Source organism: Cannabis sativa, chromosome 9 (genome assembly GCF_029168945.1).
Source record: "Cannabis sativa cultivar Pink pepper isolate KNU-18-1 chromosome 9, ASM2916894v1, whole genome shotgun sequence".
Classification (NCBI taxonomy): domain Eukaryota; kingdom Viridiplantae; phylum Streptophyta; class Magnoliopsida; order Rosales; family Cannabaceae; genus Cannabis; species Cannabis sativa.
In genome coordinates, this window is record NC_083609.1 from 6,517,475 (window position 1) to 6,540,814 (window position 23,340).

Consider the following 23,340-nt stretch of genomic DNA (forward strand, 5'->3'; position numbering starts at 1 on the left):
GTAAAAGTACGAATTGGATCGATTATTTTGGATTGATTACTTTTTAACATTAAATTATTTAATATTTATTGAAAATATTTTTTCACATAACTAACAATAAAATAAAATTAATTATTGTTATTTTATGTCTCTAATAATAAAATAAAATAACAAATTTAAAAGAAGAAAAAAAATGTAAAAAGAAATGTTAAATTTTGTTTTAAATTATATTTTCCTTACATATACAAATGAAATATATATTTGTTCTTTTAAATTTTAAAATATCGGTTACTTTTATATGTATATGTTACTTTTGTAAGTATCATATGTATTAGATTAAATTAGATTGTATCAATTACTTTTATATGTTTAATCAACATCTAATCCACACAAGTGAGAATTTTAAATTTTTCAATCCAATCCAATCCAATTCGTATTTATAGGGATTTCCACACATATCCGCATTTATGCAGATTGAATTGTGCGAATTGAATTAGATTGAGTATTTTATTAACATACCTAATGCCCTATATTCATCTGGATGACATGTTGTGGGTTGTTGGCAGCCACTGAGTTGAGTGAATTTTGTTTGGAAAAATTGAATTTATATGTATACATTTAGTGCATATTAAAATTTTTAAACACAAGTTTACGAAAATTAAGAAAATAGGCACACTTTATATTAATACCTATAATATCCTTCTCCTTTCTCTTCTTTTCTAACTTCAACATCCATACTCCCCAATCCCATCCATACTGATTATGATTTGATGGAGGTCCGATTGTGGCCTGATGCTACCCATTTTTTTTCTTCATATTTTTATACATAAAAAATAGTAGCATCAGACTACCATCGAATTATGTTCTACATTTATAGATGTTAAGTTTCATTCATTAAGCTCATCAAGAAGACATCAAGCCACTATTGAACTACCATCGGACTACCATTAGACCATATTCTATATTTATAGGTAGCATCGGGCACCATTGGACCTACGTCTTCAACCTTTACTCATTTTAACAACGGGAAGGCATCAGACCACCATCGAGCCTGGCAAAAAAATTAGTTTTCTACCCGAAATTCAGATCCGACCATTTTCAAATCTAACATCAACTCACAATTTACAGACATTAATCATACAATTTATTCATTTGACAACATTGTCGATGGAGAAGTTGTTGGATCCGTAAATTGTTGGGTCCGCGGTGGTCATTAGGTTTATGAGTTGTTGGGTCTATGGTCGCGATAGTCGTGGAGAGAAAGAACCGAGATTGTGGGTGGTAGATTATGGGTCGATTTCTTAGGATGAGTTTAGAGAGAGAGAGAGAGAGAGAGAGAGAGAGAGAGAGAGAGAGAGAGAGAGAGAGAGAGAGAGAGAGAGAGAGAGAGAGAGAGAGAGAGAGAGAGAGAGAGAGAGAGAAGGGAAGAAGAGGGAGGATCATGTGTCTAAAATAAGAAGAGTAAGTTGAGTTTTGTAAAATATTAGGCTATTTTACTAAAATGAGTTAACTTAGAAACAATTTTAACCCAATAAATACATTAAATTTCCCTTTTGTTTTTGTAAGTAGCTATAAAAAGAGGGTAATCTAACGGATGTGTGAGATTTGGAACCATTTGATTCTTCTGTTTTCATAAATTTATTCTACTGTATTTATCCATTTCCCTCCTTCTCTTCCTCTGCTCTCGGGCTCTGGCGAACCTCCACCACCAATGACTTCATAAACCAAACATGTCCTTTTTCAAATCCTTCGCTACTACCTCTCCCGCCTTCAAACCTAGGGAGGCTTCAATGGCGGTCCTCTATGCCTCTCCTTCTCGGGTACGATAACTTCACTCACTCACTTACTTCCTAAATTCGTTCTTCGTTTCACGGTTTCGGCTCATGAGAAAGTATCGAGGATTGGTTTATTATTAAGGTCTAGTTTATGATTGATAAGCTCAAATGTAGATTAATAAACTTTTCTTCGGTAACTGAGCGATGTCGTGTGTTGAACTCGTTTGTTTTGTATACTTTTGAGTGTTGATTGAGAATTTATTTTATGATGGAGAAGTAAATTGAAACTTGTAGGTTTGAAATTTTAATCGGATTGATGGCTTTATCTTATGTATTTCTGAGTTCTGGCGACCTTTTACTTTTGCTAACAAAGTGCTTGATGAAATGCCAAAGAAGGATTATTATTTTGTGTAAAAAAATAAAAATGCTAAGGGCTTAGCGCTACTGTATAGTCGTAACTATGGTCCTTTTTATCTTTATTTTATTTTTCAGAATATTAGAATGTGGACAAGAGTTTTTTTGAGGCGTTTTCAATTAGTTGAACTTCACAATATGATGTCCTCCTTCACATTTATATATGTAGTTTTTCGTTTTTTGTTTTCCCGAATAATTTTTATTGGAGTCCGTTGAAAATGTTTGTGTAATCTGTAAGTCCTTTGTTCAAAACAATAATAAAAAATCTGTAAGTCTTCATTCCATTTTTTTGTAGTATTGAAATTCAAATTGTGATGTCTTTCCTGATTAGAGCAGTTAGAGCAACAGATACCATTACTTTAATCTCCTAGTCGTAGTACTAGGAGGTGAAAGTTATGACTTGGAGGACAAGTCTGAATTTTATAACGAGCAAAATGAAATGTACAAATCAGTAAAACTCAAATAAAATAATGAAACTATTAATTTGAAAAATAGAATAAATGGTATAATTAGAGACAGAAGAATAAGTGATCTTGCATGAGTTTCATCTAAAAAATTCAACATGCAATTTTTTTTTTTTTTTGGTAAGGATTCAAGTTGCAAACTCTTAGGCCAACTCCAACGCTGTAAATTAGTGTAGTGCCAAGCAGGTGTTGTCAGATGAAGAGCCACCTTTTAAAGGTGCTTTAGCATTGGAGGGAAAATTGAAGGCAGCTAAGGTAGCTGCTGCCAAGCATCGGAGTTTCTATTTTTTTTTTTAAAGAAAAAATTAATACTTTAGTGTATACAAATTGATAACTATTGGTAAAAATTAGAGTGTGGGACCATAGTAGCTATTTTTAGTGTTGCTTTAGCATTGGAGTATTTTTAGGTGATATGGAGTTCTTTAGCCACTTTTAGAGTGGCTTGCATTGTTGATGCTCTTAGATTCTCTTTTGCTACACAAATTGCTCAAATTAATTCATTGAAGGAATTAGGTAATGCCTAGGATTTATAAGTTGTAACGTGTGTTTTTCTTTTGATTTGTAAGTTGCCAAATGTCAACTTCATCGTCTTTTATAGATGATAAATAATTTAGAATTCTACAAAAATCAGTATTATATATTATTACAGGCATAAGCTTCATTGAAACTAAATGTACAATTTTCAAAAAATTCAAATTGCATGCAAAAAGTTTTTTAATAGATTTCAATCATAAACATAACGTTAATCCAATTACCAAAACTCTATTATGGGGTTAAGGCTTGATAGTAATTGCATGCAAAAAGTTGATTTGTGCACTTCGTAGAAATGAAGTTTTTGTTAGAGCCATGTAGAGCTCTTCAAATTTTTCTCTTGATACATGGAACCTTCCATTGTGTCTCAGGGGGTAGTGGAGTTTTTACAAAGGTATAAGAACATGTGAACCATTTCAATTAAATTTTGCTTCTTCTTTTTTTCCCTTAAAACTTTTGCTTCTATAAATGCAATTATTATTATTATTGTTATTTATTTATTTAGTTTTAATGTTATGTTGGTAATTAGTCAACGATTTGAATCTGACATTTTTTTTTGTAAAAAACTCTATGACTTCCTTTGTTTCTAAAGTGGCGAATGGCTACTGATGAACTGTGCTGTGTACATTTCAGGTTTTGTCACAAAGAACCAGCCCATCTTTTAGGAGGACTTCTGCCAGCTTGTTTCATCTCAAAGGAAGCTCTTCAACTAAAGTATTTACCCTTTTTAATACAACAAACTATTCTACTTATTCCTCTGAAGATTTTCCTTCATCAAAGCGGAGGGCTAGGGGACCTGTTATGGCTGCAAAGAAAGCGGCTGAAGGTGTCTCTTTGTTGTGCACTTATTTGCTTTTACTAAATATTCATGCTTTGGAGGCATTGTTTAGAAGATGGTTCTTAAAATTTTAAATGTGTCCCACAGGAAACTTTTACTGAAAAATTTATTGTGAAGAATGAGCATGCACTAATTTTCATGTCTGGGTTAATTTGATTGTCTAGGCGCAAAGCAGGAAGATGGAAAATACAAGCACACAGTTGATCTGCCTAAGACAACTTTTGGCATGAGAGCAAACTCTTTGGTTAGGGAGCCTGAAATTCAGAAAATTTGGGATGACAATCAGGTGTTCAAGAGAGTTGTTGATAAGAATTCCGGGGTGAGTTTTTAAGTTTACCTTGGTTCTATTAACGTTTTGTTACTTGACCTTTTTTCTGACTTTTTTTGCATGTTCAGGAAAATTTTATTCTTCATGATGGTCCTCCATATGCCAATGGGGACCTTCACATGGGACATGCTCTGAACAAGATTTTGAAGGATATGATCAATCGTTACAAGGTATTCCTGCTATTATTTTGTGTTTCACTACATATTATTGTTTGGCCTATTTATTAATTATGATATTATTGTTTAGCCTTTTGCCTGATTGTGTCCTTCAATACAAGTATGATATCAACATATTTGTCTTTGAAAAGTTAAGATCCAAACCTCTAGTTAATTTAGCTTATTATCAAATGTTTATGTTATTCACAATATTCATATGAATTCATCCTTTTTTTTTTTCTTCTCTTGATGACAGCTTCTTCAAAATTATAGAGTTTATTATATTCCTGGTTGGGATTGTCATGGCTTACCAATTGAGTTGAAAGGCAAGTGTATTTTGCAACTTTCTCTTACTACTGTGGCATGATGACATATATATTAAGGATCACTTCCACTTTAACTCATTTTTTTGGATGTATTACCAACCTTCCTATGGTATGTTTTGTTGAGACTAAGGAAAAGTTCTAATACATATGTGGGTCATCATTTTAATTATTAGTTTTGCAGTCACTGGATGAAAACACTAGAAAGGATCTCACACCAGTAAAGTTACGAGCCAAGGCAGCTAAATTTGCCAAAGCAACTGTCAAAACTCAAATGACTTCATTTAAGGTAACATCCCCTGTATAGTCTCTCCTTTAGTTTTGATTTGAACTATTTGCCACATTTTCATTAGGGTGTGCATACATCGATCCAATCCAATTACAATTAACTGCCAAACATTGGATATCCAATTGTGATCGGATCAGATTGGATGACTGAAATTAATTGGATCGGATCATATGGTAAAATTAACATCCAATATATAATTGGATCGAATCTGGATAAGCTTAAAAACAATGAATGGGATCCAGTGAACACCCCTAATTTTCACGAATTTATTACCAGATGACTTTTCGAACTTCTTATGTATAATTTATAAATTAAATGAAACTTATGTTCTAAATTTAGTGCAGTCTAATGTTACTTTCAAATAAAAGGGAATTTTGGATATTTCTAAAGGAATCAAGAACTATTTGATGTTGCAGCGTTTTGGAGTGTGGGCAGACTGGGATAATCCATATCTAACTCTTGATCCAGAATATGAAGCTGCTCAGGTAGCTATTACTGCACCAATGATATCACTTTATGCACATCTTTATAACTCTGGGTTATTTGTTGACTCTGTACAAATCCTTCTATAGGACAAACTGTAGAAGATAGATTATCTTTAGCTTAAATTGGATTTTTTTTTTTTAAAAAAAAAGTTGTGGCTGTAAAAGTTGCATTCAATTCATGAATTAGCATTGTATTCAGTTTCTATCTTTGTATCTTTTATATAATTTTTTTGATCTTATTTGTAGTTATCTGATTGTTTTGTTTGTTGTATAAACTGGTAGATTGAAGTATTTGGCCAAATGGCAATCCAAGGTTATATCTATAGAGGTAGGAAACCAGTTCACTGGAGTCCCTCATCACGAACTGCTCTTGCAGAGGCTGAGTTGGAGGTATTATTTCTGTTTTTCTTAATGTAACATTGAAAATTTAATTAATCTGAATATGGCCACTTCCATTAGTGTGTTGTATTCAGGAGAGACCATACTCTAGCAAGTTATATTAGTGCTGTTTTACATTTTGCTTGGAAACACCCTTTTCTAAGTAATGCTCTAAACCTCTTTCATCATCTAAATCGAAACTTGTGATGTATTTCTGTATTTCCAGTAAATTGATAAAATATACTGAATCATCTCAAGTAGAGTTTTTTTTTTCCCCTCTCTATGTACACAACACACACAAACTATATATGGAATAAAACATTCATTCCCCGTCATTAGTAATAATGTGCTACTTAATGAATTATTCAAGTTCTACGAGTTGTTTGACGCCTATGCTTAAGTCAAAATATTATGTTAATTTAATTTAATACTCAACTCAAAATTTCACTATGCAGTATCCAGAAGGGCATATTTCAAGAAGCATATATGCTACTTTCAGAATGGTTAGTGCACCTCCAGCTTCTGGGGGCTTATTAAATGACTATTTCCCAGATTTGTGCTTGGCTATTTGGACTACAACCCCCTGGACTATTCCAGCGAATGCTGGTGGGTATATTTTTTTACTTAATAGTTATAAAATGTAATTGCTTGTTAATGCCAATTTGATCGTTATATAGAAAGATATGAATGGTTATTCACTATTACACATAAAATATAAATACATTTATTTTATTATAATCAAACATGTTTTGAGTTCCTGAACAGTTATTCACTATTACAGATCAAACATAAATGGTATATATTTTATTATAATCAATGCTTTGAGTTCCTCGTATTCTTCTTCAGGTCAATGTTTTTTTCACAATGTTTGCTTATTTTTTTTTTCTGTTTCCTTTGCTGGAAGTTTATTATATATTTCCATGACGCGGATTCATTAAAATACAGTCATGTTCTGTTCTGAGTTATTCATCTTCCTTATAGTTATAATCTAGCAACTTGTCTTCTCTCAAAATTTTCAGCTGTTGCTGTGAATGCTAAGCTTCAATATGCCATAGTTGAAGTACAATCACTCTCAGAAGATGCCTCCTTATCTGCTGGAAATAAAAAACAACAGCTTGGAAATGTTCTGAAGGAGGAAAAGAAGCCTTTTCTTATTGTAGCTTCAGATCTTGTGTCAACATTAGAGGGTAAATGGAGTGTAAAGCTTGTTGTGAGGAAAGTTCTGTTGGGTTCGGATCTCGAAAATTGCAGGTGACAGATGATGATATAAACATAAAACTGAGTAATGATTAAATTCCTCTATATATACTGAGCATTTATAAAATGATATTTAATGAATACCTGTTGGCTGAAGTATGGTTCTATACCAGGTATATACATCCAATTAGTAATAAAGAATGTCCTGTTGTTATCGGAGGAGATTATATTACTACAGAATCAGGAACTGGGCTGGTCCATACAGCTCCTGGACATGGTCAGGAGGACTATGTGACTGGCATGAAGTACGGACTGCCACTACTTTCCCCTGTTGACGATGATGGAAAGTTCACTGAAGAAGCTGGACAATTTAATGGGCTTGATGTACTCGCTGATGGTAATGTTGCTGTTGTGAAATACTTGGATGAGAATTTGTCACTTATTATGGAAGAATCTTATGGTAAGTCTTCTTTTATTCTGGTTCAAGCTTTCAATTATTAATCCAGTCAATTTTCTGTTTACTCTTGAGGTTGTACCATATAAACAACATGTGGCAGTTACAAAAAAATTCCATTTATTATTTTGAAGCACACAAGTATCCATATGATTGGAGAACCAAAAAACCCACAATATTTAGGGCAACAGAACAATGGTTCGCATCAGTTGAAGGATTTCGCCAAGCTGCCATGGACGCAATTGGTCAAATAAAATGGATTCCATCTCAGGTATTTCCTGTACATTTTGACATTTTTAGTGTTTTTCCTCTTCTTTTCTTGGGGTACCTTGCGATTTTGCAAAATTGTTTACTATCTTTTGTGTGCGTGAGCTTTGTTTCTGCAGGCAGAGAACAGAATTTCTGCAATGACTACTAGCCGGTCTGATTGGTGTATATCACGGCAAAGGACGTGGGGTGTTCCAATTCCAGTCTTTTATCATGTGCAAACAAAGGAACCTCTGATGAATGAAGAGACTGTTAATCATATCAAATGTAAGAGTTATCTAATTATAGCAACGGCTCTCCTAATGGTAGATTGATTCAAGATTTTTTTCTCTGTGCCACTTCTCTACTCTGCTGCTCTTTGTGAGCACACACACACATACTGTGCATGGCTACAAAGAATAATTTATATAAATGGATATGCTGTGCAATTAATCATCCCACTTCAAATTTGATGCACCTATAATAGGTCAATACAATTTTATTATTTTTATATTTGAATTGGCAGCTATAATAGCCGAAAAGGGTAGTGATGCCTGGTGGTACATGAAGGTGGAGGATCTTCTTCCTGGTAAATATCGCGATAAAGCATCACAGTATGTAAAAGGGACAGACACAATGGATGTATGGTTTGATTCAGGTATTTTTTTTTTGTCAAGTGGTTTGAATCAGGTATTGAGTAAATGTATAATATCAGCCTTCTCTTGTTACAAATTACTGATTTAGCTATGTTTTCCATTTTCCATTCATCAAACCTTCTGATATTGTCTGTATATCTATAATGTTAATTGTTTATATGATTTCATAATTGACTCTTCTGCTTGTATATCTTATGGAATGACTTTTTCAAAAGAAAAACAACTGTATGTCATGTGAGGAATACCGCAAATGTCATGTAATTTGTGAATTTGTACCAGGCTGCCAGCTGTCTGGCACATAAAGAAATATGTTCATCTTACATGCTATATAAATGGTTTTGCCAAATCATCATTTGTATATTTCATCCAGCCCCTAACTGTCTATTGCATCAGTAAAATGTTGTCCAGTTGATTCTTGATGCATGTTTATAAATTCATATTGAAAATGATAATTTCATCTTATATATTGTGATTCTCTATATTCTGGTTTTGTTTAATTTTTATTTTATTTATTCCAGGTTCTTCTTGGGCTGCGGTTTTGGGAACGAGGAAGGACCTTAGTTTACCCGCAGACTTGTACCTTGAAGGCACAGATCAGCATCGTGGATGGTTCCAAAGTTCTTTATTAACAAGCATTGCTACAAAAGGTAGAAGCTGAACATATTATTTATTAATAATGTTCTCTGTCCTCGTTTACAAGCAAAGATATCATTTGTACTAATAATCACTTGGGAGTTGGGATATTTCATTGATGTTGAGTCAAAAGACAGGTTACATTTCAATAAATACTATCATTTTATTTTATTTTTTCCATGAAAAGAAAAATGAATACCCTTTTCATGTTTCTGTTTTACCTAAGATTTAGATGCAGAGAATATTTCCAGGTTTGATCATCTGGAAAAAGATGACTGCTGCTTTGTATTCTATAGCCTCTTGTTTAGGTAGCCAAGGGGCGAGTTGCAAAGCAATCTAATTTCAATTTGTATATGGAATCCTGCGTTTCATTCTATGCAGCCTTAAATTTCTCCCCCCCTGAAAGATAAAATGTGGTGAGACACTGCATGAGTCTTTTTCTTTTGTGTGTGCAGGAAAGGCTCCATATTCTAGTGTTATAACACACGGGTTTGTATTGGATGAGAGAGGTCTGAAAATGAGCAAATCTTTGGGAAATGTTGTAGACCCACAAAGTGTGATTGAAGGAGGGAAAAACCAGAAGGTTCTTCAATGTTAAATATTCTAAGACATTCCACTTCAGAACCTTACCCATGCCCTAGAACAATTTGCGAGTGAGTGTATTGCTAAATGGTCTGTTTCTCTGCTGGCAGGAAGCACCTGGTTATGGAGCTGATGTATTACGACTCTGGGTTTCCAGTGTAGATTATACTAGCGATGTACTGGTTGGTCCTCAAGTTCTCCGCCAAATGTCTGACATTTATCGGAAGCTGCGAGGAACATTGAGATACCTTTTGGGAAATCTGCATGATTGGCAAGTATGTTTTAGAGATTGAGCTTAGTGTTCCCCAAATTCGAATTTACATCATGAACTTCTAAAATGTTTCACCCTTTAAAAAGGCCTACCTCTCTCTTTTTCTCCCAAATATTTATGCGACATCATTGTAGAAATCAGTTACATCTTATTTGTTGCTTATAAATATGCCCTATTTTCAGGCTGATAATGCTGTTCCGTATCACGATCTTCCCATGATTGATCAGCATGCTCTATTTCAGCTTGAAAATGTTGTAAAGAACATTAGAGAGAGCTATGAAAACTATCAGTTCTTTAAGATCTTTCAGGTAAAAAATAATATAATATTGTTGATTTCTGTTATAATGATATGTGAGGAATATAAATGTGGGATATAACTTTACATTTGGTTTTTTTGCTCAAAATTCTGAAATTTAAACTTAGACTCGCAATGCCTTAAATTTTATTTGAGGAAAGAGTGAATAGAAGCTTTAATCTATGTTTCTTTTATAAATAAATGAAAGAACACAAAAAAGGAGTAATTAACTGTTGCATGTTCATTAGAGATGGGGGAAGGAAAGAAACAAGCAGGGATTATGTATTTAGTGATCTACTTATGATCCTAAGCAGATTGAATCTTGTAAGGAAGAATAAATTAATTATGAAATTGTTAAGTTTCTTTTGATTCTTATAGTAAAGCTTTGCTCACCTTAGTAGGAGAGGCATCACATTTAACTAATTGCTTTTCTTCTTTATTCAATTCTGAGTAGTATGTTTTGTCTTGTTTCCAGGTCATACAACGATTTGTCATTGTTGACCTATCAAATTTCTATTTTGATGTTGCAAAAGATCGGCTTTATGTCGGGTAAATCTTCTTAGTTCTATCTTCAAGTTTGTAACAGATCAGTTCATTTCAGATTTTTAATGATTACCGTGATTTGCCAATGCAAAGATTGATCTTCCGGGAACTTGTAATTTTTCTTTTTCACTAACAGTGCTAATATCTGCAAAATAACAAGAATATTAGCTTTTACGCTAGCAGGTGCTAAACGTATATATCAAGTGTGCTTGTTTTAATCTATGGATGTATCGGGTAATAGAGAGTATGATAATGCAGGGGTACATCAAGTTTCACAAGGAGAAGCTGTCAAACAGTTCTTGTTGCGCATCTTTTCTCCATTGTAAAAGTGATAGCTCCCATATTGCCACATTTGGCTGAAGATGTCTGGCAGAATCTCCCCTTCCAGTATACTAAAGAAGATGGAACTGTTGCTGAATTTGTTTTTGAATCAGGATGGCCAGCTCGGAATCAAACATGGCTTTCTTTCCCTATTGAAGAGGTTGAATTCTGGGGAAAGGTTCTCGAGGTAACAAGACAAGTGGATCTAACTCTTTTTAAAGCCATATGTGATGCATATTCCTATTTCGTTAGAAAATATTTGTGGAGAAATCATAATAACGCTTGCTTAATAAAATTTTTGCCTTTGTTAAATCGTTATTTTTGTTGGTTCAATCAAGCATTATTTCTAGTGAAAAAGTGAAACCTGTTATAATAGAGTGTCGTGGCCGTTCTTTCTTTCTTTCTTTTTTTCCCTTTTGCGGCAATTGCTTATGGATCATCTCACATGCTCATTACCAGTGAAATCAAATTAGGAGATTTAGAGTATGGCTTATTCTTTCCTTGTTTATGTAATTTGACCAGTTGCGGACTGAGGTGAATAGAGTCCTAGAGGTTGCTCGTACTGAAAAGTTGATTGGCTCCAGTTTGGAAGCCAAAGTTTATCTGTATACTTCTGATGCTAGCTTGGCCTCTAGATTGCGTGAAATGTGCGAATCCCAAAATGATGCAGACACATTGCATCGCATATTCATAACATCTCAGGTATTTCCCACTCTTTTTTAATTTCTGTCCAAACACAAATTAGAATTATCTAAAAATGCCAAACGCGACAATTGAAACCCATAGCTGCAGCTGCTCTATGGAATTAGAAATAAAACAAGTCACACTTGTCTTTTTCATAAAATTGCTTTTGAAGTCAAACGAATAAGAAAATCCCAATTTGATAAGAACAAATAAAATCATTGCTACTTTTGGTTTAAATTTAAAATGACCTATGCAGGCTGAAATCCTTCCTGCAATGGAAAAAGAAGTGATTGAAAATATTCCACACAATGGAGAATACTTGATTGAAGGGACAACTAAAATATGGATCGGCGTGTCTCGGGCTGAGGGAAGCAAGTGTGAAAGGTGCTGGAATTTTTCACCTCAAGTTGGTTCTTTTTCAGAGCATCCGACTCTTTGCAGCCGTTGTTACAATGTGGTAAGTGTTAAACAATCTCCAGCTATAGCAATGGCCACTTGAGATTTATTATGTAAGATAAGCTGAGGATCTAATTTCTCAACAGAGCCAAAAGGTAAATTTGATAAATATATATATATATATATATATTATATTCATTATGTGGAGTAACATATATGGCCACATGAAGTACTACAACTTGTGTTTCATACAACTCAATTTTGTAAGGTCCATTTATTTTTTAATCTTTGGCAATAATAAGCGCTATAAGCGCTATAGAAGCCTCTTTCACAGCACAATCTAATGCACAGGATGATTCTAGTTTTGATGTATTGTGTATGTAAACATTAAAGAGAAAGTAGAAAAAAGTGATGTTTTGATAATGTATTTTGAAGAAAATTTACTAAGGTTTTCGCTCTTTGAATTTTGGCATGTACCAAATTATGATCCCTGAACTTTTAAGGTCGTTAAAAATGCCCCATGAACTATTGAAATTATTGGATTTAAGGATTTTTGTTTACTTTCATTCAATTTTACTATTTCAATGAATGTTTATGTATTAAATCATGTTCCCCGGACTTTAATATCTACCAAATCTTGCCCCATGAACTTTGACAAGTATTAAATCATACCTCTTGAACTTTCATTCATGTTAGATTTTTTACTAAAATTGGACAAAAGTTCTTAAATCTAACAATTTCAATAGTTTAGTGGGTATTTTTAACAACCTTAAAAGTTTAAAGGACATGATTTGGTACATGTCAAAGTTTAGGGGGCAAAAATCCTAATTGGCCTTTAAAGAATAGAGGAGAATAACTCTATATGGGCTCGTTTAGTAAGTCTTATAAGAATTCTACTGTATTAAATAAGGGGCTATTTACAAAAATATGGGAAAATAAAGATAAGTTTTGATATATATGGCATAAAAACTTAATTACACTAAATATGACATTTTTTTAAAAAACTTACAAATATGGGAAAAAGTCCTGAGTAATGCCATAAAAAACTTAAAATTTGTGTTTCTTTTTATTTATTTTTTCTTTTTTAAAAAAATAAAATACTAAAATAAATAAAAAATGATCTCAACTATAGATATTATTTTTTTTACAGAAATTAAACTTGTTTTTTTTTTATTTAAACTACTATTTTTTTTCTTTGTTTTTTTGTTAAAAACTAATTATTTCATTAAAAGCAACAGAAAAAAAAAAAACCAGTTTCATCAACATCATCCTGAAGAAAAAACAATATAAAAAATTATAATCTAAAGATAATATAAACTTTAAAAATCAGTTTCATCAACATTGAAAGAAACTATTAATTTCATTAAAAGAATAAAAAAAAATAGTTTCATTATGTTATTAGAATTTTTTTTCAAGTTACTTTTTTATTATTTTGTTTCTAGGTTGGAAACTTACACTTATATTTTGTTATTAAATTATTGGTAGGCATTATGTGTTGTTTTGATTATATTTGTGATTAGTATTTTTTTTTTTTTGTATATTTGTGTGTGTGTATGTTTTTATTTGATTGTCTGATGAAACTGGTTTCAATTAACTTTATTATTAACATTTGTATTTTGTTATGATTTTTTATAACGTCAAAACTGGTTTCACATGTCGAAACTGGTTTCACATGTTTTAACTATTCTGTAATGGGGTTGCTCAATTTTTATGATATTATTATATATTTTTTCGTTTGTATAAAACCAGTTTTATTATTGTATGATATTTGAACAACAATTTTTATTTTATTTTAATTAATCAGTTTCTGACATACATATTATTTTATTATTTTCATAACTGGTTTTTTTAAGTAATTAATTTTTTTTATTGTTGTTCATAATTGAGTTTTATTCAATTTTTTATTAATTTATCTCAAGAAACTGGTTTTTATTTGTTTGTTTTTATTTTGGTTGTTTTACTAACTGGTTTCTCACATTCCACTGTTTTTTTTTTGTTATTCTTTTATGGTTTTTATTGCACTTTTGTCTCTTTAATTTTCTTTGTTTCTTTTTTTTCTCTTTGATTTTAATTTGTGATTCTCTTTGTTATATTTGCTGCATATTGTATGTTTAAATTAACTCTAATTTTTGAGCAAGCAAATAAAAAATTAAATGCCAAAATAAAGAATGAAGTTAGAAGTTTGATTATTAGGTATTGATATAAATTTTATATGTTCGAAACTGGTTTTTAAATTTAGTATCGTTAATTTGTAAAAGTTTAGTTATTAGGCATTGTGTATTTTTTATTATGTTATTGTTGAAACTATTTTTTTTTTGCCTCTTTTAATGAAATAATTCGTTTATTTTAATATTGATGAAACTGGTTTTTAAAGTTAGTATCGTCTTTAGATTGTAATTTTTTTCATTATCTTGTTGATGAAACTATTTTTTGTATTCTTTAAATGAAATTATTAGTTTCTTTCAATGTTGATGAAACTAGTTTTTAAAGTTTGGATTCTTTTTAGATTATGATTTTTTATATTATTTTTTTTTCAGAATGATATTGATGAAACTGATTTTTTTTTTCTGCTGTTTTTAATGGAATAATTAGTTTTTAACAAAAAAAAAACGAATAGTAGTTTAAATAAAAAAAACAAGTTTAATTTTTGTAAAAAAAATGAAATATAAAAATGTACACTTATTATATATATTAAGAGAAAAAAATTAGGTTGAGAAAAAAATTGAAAAAAAAAAGAGAGACACAAAGAGAAATTAGAAAAAAAAAATAGAGAGAGATAAGCGAAAGAAAGAAAAAAAAAAGTAGCAACTGACTTAAAAGTTGAAAAGAAAAAAGAGAGCCAAAATTGACTAAAAAATATATAAAAAAGACAAAAAAAAAAACTTTTTGAAGTTTCAATAAGTAAAAAAGAAAAAAAAATTAATAAAAGTATAAAAGTAAAATGTTCTTGTCAAATTAAAAATGTAATGTTTGAAAAAAAAAATGTAGTATTTGGTGTAAATTTTTCAAATAAAAAGAAACCCTAAAATGTAAGTGTAAAATAAATTAAAAAAATAAATAAAACTAATTAAGCTAAAAACAAAAACATAAAATATGGGATTGGATAATAAGTTTATAAAAATATGGCATATCAAATACCATAAAAAACTTAAATGTGAAAAAATGCCATAGAAAAGTGGCAAATCATATTTTTATAACTTTGTTATGAAATCCCATATTTCATGTAATTTTCACTTAAATAAGAAGGAATATATTCAATATACTATGTTTGATTTTTTTTTATTAAATTAAATAATATGGTTATAAATTTAAATACAATACGATCATATTATTTAATGTATAAAAATGATATTAACTTGTCAATATCAAAGTTTAGGAGCACGATTAGGAGAATGATTTGGTACGTGTTAAAGTTTGGAGAGCACAATTTGGTAAATATCAAAGTTTAAGAGCACGATTCTGTAAATGGACAATTGTCACGTTACCAAACTTGAATAGAATTTGACAAAAATTTTAGAATCCAACAATCTTAACAGTTTGACGTAAATTTTTAACGGCTTGAAAAGTTTGAGGGTATAATTTAGTTATGTAAAAGTTCTGGAAACAAAAATTCTAATTAGTATTTTAATAACATATTTTAAAGTTGTTTTGATTTATATAATAATTTGAAACAATTTATTTTTTGAATATAATAATAAAATGTTTTAGTTGAAATATTTGGCATAATTATTAAAAGATTATATAAATAATAGATAATAGTAAAACCGTTTAATAAAATACTAAAAAATTAAGAGAATTTTTAAAATTAAAATTACTTCTATTAATTTACTTGTTAATAACAAACAATTTCAAAACTATTAATGTGAAAAAAAAAACTTATAAATAAATAAATTTGTCCAACTAAACTAATAAACTAAATAAATATAGTAGAGGTCCAACCTTAAAACAAAAACTAAATAATAATATAAACTTAAATTTAAAAGAGAAAAAAAAAACAACTATAAACACTAATATTTGGTGGCGGTGGGATCTTCAACCGAATAATTTATAAGTTTTGGCTGACATAATAATGGTTCTTAGAGCTCCAATTGGTGCTAACACCATCAATGTTACTCCCAATACTATGCAAATCTGAAGAAAGAAAAAAAAAAGAAATATTAAAATCAAAGAACAAACTAAGCAATAAAGTAAACTAAAATATATGTATGTAAAAAGTTGAGAAGAAGGTATAATGTACCCAATTTGCAGTCCAAGAGAAGCTGTACTTTCTTGGTTTGTAGATTGAGAGCCACATAATACATGGAAGCTGAATAAAAAAATATAAAGAAAGAAATTAGGAAAAAAAAAATACTCAAATTATAAGTTGTTATTATTATCTATGATTTTGAGAATTAATTTTAAATTTCTTACGAAGTAGGTTGTGGGAGCAAAAACAAATCCTCCAAAGAATCCAAGGAGGCCACCGAAAAATGGTACAGCCATAGCTACCACCATAGTTATTACTGCAAAAACAGTAATTATATTATTGTTAATATAATTAGTAATAACTCTATAGAAATTTATATAATAAAAAATTTAAAAAAAACACAAAATAATGTATACTCACAAACATAGGTGGTTCGAGTGAAAAATCGAAGGCGAAAACTGGGTGTAAAGTTCAACTTCTTCACCAACACAGTTTCAATCATGTCGAACACTGGCATTGCATATATCTATATTAAAAAGTTAATTAGTATCCAAAAAAGCAATATGTAAATGAGTGAAAATTAACCATTGTTAAGATATAGTTGTTAGTAGTACCTGATAACTTCCAATAACATGAATAACAACAAACAAGTTAGCTGTAGCAATAAGCCAAGCTGGTCTCTCTAGAGTAATGAGAATGTTGTCATCAACAGAGTTACCAAACACATAGTAGCCGACCAATGCAACTGGGAAATAACAGAGAGCCACGACTGCGTAAGCCACAAGCACTCCCTTCCACATTGGTTTTTTGGAAGGTTTTTCGGGAGTGGATGGAATTGTTGCTTGGATCTCAAGCACCACGTTGTGACCTGCATAAGCAAAGGCCACATCTCCCAATGCCGAAAAAAAATTGAGAGTTTTAACTCCCATGTTTGATCCTCTCAGCGCATAAGAGACATCGGGTTTTACTCCTTTGTGTAGTGAGGTTGACCAAGCAATTGTGGAGTAACTGAAATATATAACATTTAGTTACTATATTGTATACAGCATAGGATTAATCAATGAATGAATTAAAATATGAGAGTGTAACCTTAGGGACATGACAGCTGCAGCTAAGGATACAATGGCAATGGAATTGAAGTTGGGGAGATGGGAAAGAACCAAGTGAAGAGAAGCAAAGATCATGATGAAATAAGTGGTTCTAATGGGTTTGGAGTTAGGCCAAACAGTGTCATGGACTTTCTTTAAGGATTTTCCACCAGTCACCATGTAGACTATGTTGACTCCAACCTCAACGATCAGCTGTTGGGGCACAACAATCCAAAGCCCTAGTTTTTCACCAAAAGCATGTTGCCCTAGCTCGTGGTACCTGTCAAATCTCTTCCCTGGTACCATCTCGTGCATCTCTACCATTTGCCATAGTGTGTATAGCGTTATTACCCATGACAATATTAGAATAGCCACACCAGGTCCCCTGTAATCATATCATATATATATTCAAACAAGTTATTAACTCAATATCATTCTTCAAAGTTTAATCAATCAAAATATTTACATATAAATATACACCACACTTCTCAATAGGTATTACACATTCATACTTATTAAACTAATTTAACTATAAATATTTATTTAAAAATATTTAATCTAAATAGCAAAAGCTTAAATCTCTATGCTTAAGCTAAACTTTTTTTTATCTATTTTTTACCAGAAACCTTATTTTTATTTTTTTTTTACTCGATGAAACATCTTGAATCCATATAATATAAAAATTAAAGGTTTTTGTAATTAGATAAAAAAAATTGAACATATCAACTAATGTGGCGTTTGGTAACACTTTTTTAATCAGTTTTCTGTTTTTAAAAGTAGAAAAGTGAAAATATTTTTCAAAAACATATTCTATAAAACTGTTTTTACTTTTCAATTTTATAATTAGAAATCAATTTTAAAAACCAAAAAAATTACTTTCAATATTTTTTTAAACAGTTTTTTTTTTTCTTAATCAATCTTTTGGATTACGACTAGACCCGTATCCAAATCCCCTCCCCACGGCCCTTGCGCTGAACCCGAATCCGACCCCGGACCTAGATCCGACTTAAATAAAATCAAAAAATAAAAATGAACTTTACAGTTGTTACAGAACGCATTTTTGTTTTTCAAAAATAAATTTTTTAAAAACAAAAATTTTACTTTCATTTTGTGATTAAAAAATTAAAAAACAAAAGTGTTACCAAACCGCACCTAAAATTTTCCTAATACTATTCATTAAAGTGCATCCATATATTATAAGTAATGATTAATAAAAATCCTACAAAGGGTATGGGGCTATAACACCCACTAAAAAAATCTTATAGTGTTCATTGGCATATATAATCTAATGGTTTACACCTCCCTAATTCGAATCCCTTCAAAAAAATCATTTAATTTAATAATTGTACGTTTTATATAACAAGTATAAATATTTTTTATAACAAATAGAGTAAAAATCCTGGATGTAATCCGTCTAAAACTACTACGTACAATGTAAAAGTGTGTGTAATATAACTATACATCTACCATTATACGTGCATCAATTTTTGGTAAAACTCTTTTATATAGAGATAATTTCTCAATATCATAACTGCATATATGTACTACATTATAACTACTCAAAATAATAATAAACTCTAAATATCTCATAAGATATATTATAACAGTGATTATGAATTTGATGAATTAATTAATAAAAAGTACGTACCATCCTAACTCAGTCATTGCATAAGGAAGACTCAAAACACCAGCACCAACCATGGCAGTTACATTATGAAAAGCAGAATACCACCATTTAGCATTCCTAGACGATGTTATTGGTAACCATTCATCGATTGATTTCTGCTTATTATTATTTTCAACATTATTATTATTAACTCTTTCTCTACTTGAAACTTCAACTCCTTCTCTTCTTGAATCAGCCATAGTAGATACTACGTACTCAATAATATTCTCACTCTTTTTACTTTTCTGATTTTCCACTCTCTCAAATGTCTCAATCTCAGGTCAAACTTGAAAGCCCTAGCTATAAAATACAACTACTCACCACTCACGTTATATCTCTTGTATATATAGTTGCTCTTTTAAATTTTAAATTATAAAATCCATATAATATGAGAAATAGATTATATCATTCTATTTTTAAATTTGGTAATTTATATATCTTTTTCAATATTCAGACATTTTTAAATATATTTTAATATCATTCGATTGCTGCCATTATAAAGATATTTATTTTAGTTGTTTTCTAAATATTCAAAACCAAATATCGGTAGGATATTTACCCAAATTAATTAAATCTCAAAACTAAAAATATATATAATAATAACTTTTTAAAATAAATTGAAACATTGTTTCAAAAAAAAAAAAATTGAAACACGTGGTTGCTGGTTGTGGACTGAGATGGAGAGAAAGGAAATCAAAAAAGATTTGTTTGTTTTTTTTTTTGATTAATGAAATTAAAAAAGATTTTAATAATAATAAATTATTTATCCAATTATCAAAATTTTATGGTGGCTTATAAAAAATGCCAAATAAAAAAGATAAAAAAAAATAATAAAATGTTTTCCAAACAATGTTGTATGCAACAACTGTTAAACTTTCTACAGATTATGAGCTAACAAAACACATTAAATGCTAATCTTTATTACTCATAATCATCAACCAAGATTAATATTTATTTAGAGCATCAAAATTCATAAATACACATACCTCCCAATCCATCCACATGAGTCATTTTGCTTGAATGCCTCCAACAAGAATCACCAACAAGTTTTCAAGATTGAACCCAAACCCTTAGAGCCACAATGTGGAGCAATCCCCAATTTTCTTATTACCATACACCTTAAAACCACTCTACCATCAATGACATATATATACATACATCTCATACCCTTATAACCCTAAGGGGTTACTCACTAATAGGGCTTAAGTGGTCCTTTTATGGTATACTATAATTTAATGGGCCAATTATAATATAAAGGGTGCTCTCATGTGCCTCTAATACATAATTAATTTATCAACCATCCCATTATGGTTATGAACAAATATTGGGCACATAGTTAATGATTGTGTTTATGGTATTAAGCTTATGATTATATTAGTCCACAATATTAATTCTAACATTCTCCCACTTGGACAATATAATTAATCACCATAACATTGTCTACCACACATAAGGTAACCAATTAAAAAACATACATAGTATCATATCGACGGGATATATATATTATGTATGAATTGACCTTGAAGACATTTTAATTCAATAACAATCATTAACAATCAAACCAAACATGCATGAGGTACAACAAAATTGAGACTATGCGCATTCATCTCCATTTGTACCTGTCACTTCAATAAACAACACATATATGCATGTATATGTCAACAATAACTAGAAGTGACTACAATATCATTATGCATGTTCAAAACGCAAATCATAAGCATTCCATACAAGATACTAGCATGTTCAATACATAATAGAAAAACTCCCACTGAGCTCAACAGCTAGGCTCCTAACAATCCCATTCGAGCAACATGCTCCAAAAATACACATATGGGTAAGCCTTTCGTTAGTGGGTCTGCCAACATGCCAGTGCTAGGCGTGTATTCAATGGAAATAAGAGACTCTGTAACTTTCTCTTTAACAAAATAGTACTTTATGTCAATGTGTTTAGAACGGGAAGTACTTCTAACATTTCTAGAGAAAGCTACTGCTGCGGAATTATCACAATACAATTTCAGCGGTCTCGAGATAGAGTCCATAACACCCAATGCTGAAATGAAGTTCCGCAGCCATATTGCCTGACAAGTAGCCTCATAACACGCCATATACTCTGCCTCCATTGTTGAGGATGCTGTGAGTGTCTGTTTGACACTTTTCCACGAAACAGCTCCTCCAGCCATCATGAAAATGTAGCCTGATGTGGATTTCTTATCATCCACGCATCCTGCATAATCGGCGTCACTAAACCCAACTATATCAAGAGTGTCAGCTCGCCGATAAGTCAACATATGATCCTTGGTACCCTGAAGATACCGCATGACCTTCTTAGCCGCTTTCCAATGGCTAAGTCCAGGATCACTCAAGTATCTACCCAACACGCCAACAACAAAAGCAATATCAGGGCGTGTGCATACTTGAGCGTACATCAGGCTACCCACTACTGACGCATAAGGAACCACTTTCATTTCATCTCTCTCTTTATCATTTTGTGGACATTGGCCCTTTGAGAATTTGTCACCTTTCACTATTGGTGCCTTTCCAGGTGAACAAGTATGCATATTGAATCTTTTCAAAATCCGATCAATATAAGTTCTTTGAGACAACCGAAGAATACCTTTAGATCTATCCCGAAGGATCTGTATCCCAAGTACATATGAAGCCTCACCAAGATCTTTCATATCAAAATGATCAGATAACAATTGCTTTGTCTCAGACAACAGATTTTTATCATTAGAAGCAAGCAAAATATCATCAACATACAGTACCAGGAAGATGAAGCTGCTCCCACTGACCTTCATATATATACATTGATCAACTTTGTTTTCAATGAAACCATTTGCAGTGACAACTGCATCAAACTTGAGATACCACTGTCTTGATGCTTGTTTAAGTCCATAAATGGACTTATTGAGCTTGCAAACCATATGCTCCTTGCCAGGCTCCTCAAAACCAACAGGTTGAGTCATGTAGATATCTTCATACAAATCTCCATTTAGAAAGGCAGTTTTTACATCCATTTGTTCAAGTTCCAAATCAAAATGAGCAACCATAGCCATGATGATTCGCAAAGAATCTTTGGTAGAGACAGGTGAGAATGTTTCTTTGTAATCAATACCTTCTCTCTGGCTATATCCTTTAGCAACAAGTCTAGCCTTATACTTCACTGGTTGTCCACTTGAATCATATTTGATCTTGTAAACCCATTTGCACCCAATGGGTCTGCAACCTTTCGGTAGAACAACTAAGTTCCATACTTTGTTTCGCGACATGGAACTTGACTCATCTGTCATTGCATTCAACCATAACTTAGATTGAGGACTTCTCATGGCTTCTTGATAAGTAACTGGTTCAGAAGCGTCTCCCACAACATAATCATGTTCTTGCAAATAGACAAGGTAGTCATCATGAATAGCAGGTTTGCGAGCTCTCTCAGATCTTCTCAATACAACTTCACCACCCTCAATATCAGGATTTTCATCTTGCATATGATTCTGAGGTTCATCATGAGCTTCTGTGGGAATTTGTTCAATCACAGGATCAATAGTAGGAGCGGAAGCGGAAGCAACAGGTACAGGGACATAAATACGTTCTTCCCTGAACACAATTTCTCTTGACCCTTGACTTGAACCAAATTCATCTTCAAAATAGACAGCTCTATCTGATTCTATCACCCTGGTGGTGTGAGAAGGACAATAGAATCTAGAACCCCTCGAACCAATAGTGTAGCCTACAAAATAGCCGCTGATAGTCTTGGGATCAAGCTTCTTAGATTGTGGGTTATAGGGCCTTACTTCAGCTTTACATCCCCAAACATGAAAATGACGCAAGCTCGGTTTCTTGCCTGACCACAATTCGTATGGTGTCTTTGGGACGGACTTGCTAGGCACTTGATTCAAGATATAAGCAGCAGTTCTTAATGCCTCACCCCATAAAAATTCTGGCAAGCTAGAATGAATCAACATACAACGTACCATGTCAAGAAGTGTGCGATTCCTTCTTTCAGCAATTCCATTTTGTTGGGGTGTCCCTGGCATTGTATATCTTGCATCAATGCCACATTCCAGCAAGTATTTGGCAAAAGGCCCGGGGTTCCTTCCAGTCTCATCATAACGCCCATAATACTCTCCACCTCTATCCGAATTGACAGCTTTAATCTTCTTTCC

At 31.7% G+C, this 23,340-nt stretch overlaps 1 protein-coding gene and 1 pseudogene across 1 annotated transcript; one reads left to right on the forward strand and one right to left on the reverse strand.

The window, feature by feature from the left end:
- The first annotated feature begins 1,576 nt into the window (after positions 1–1,576).
- Positions 1,577–12,664, forward strand: LOC115722522 (isoleucine--tRNA ligase, chloroplastic/mitochondrial). Its single transcript, XM_030651750.2, has 22 exons — positions 1,577–1,799; positions 3,797–3,989; positions 4,166–4,320; positions 4,398–4,499; positions 4,741–4,810; positions 4,984–5,096; positions 5,513–5,581; positions 5,864–5,971; positions 6,415–6,565; positions 6,979–7,210; positions 7,330–7,616; positions 7,745–7,881; positions 7,997–8,144; positions 8,383–8,514; positions 9,031–9,159; positions 9,601–9,728; positions 9,838–10,002; positions 10,181–10,306; positions 10,769–10,842; positions 11,095–11,344; positions 11,680–11,859; positions 12,098–12,664. Exons 1-22 carry the CDS (start codon positions 1,710–1,712, stop codon positions 12,338–12,340), a joined length of 3,282 nt encoding a protein of 1,093 aa, XP_030507610.2. The 5' UTR covers positions 1,577–1,709; the 3' UTR covers positions 12,341–12,664.
- A 3,489-nt stretch (positions 12,665–16,153) lies between these two features.
- Positions 16,154–19,506, reverse strand: LOC115723108 (lysine histidine transporter 2-like; annotated as a pseudogene).
- Positions 19,507–23,340: the final 3,834 nt, after the last annotated feature.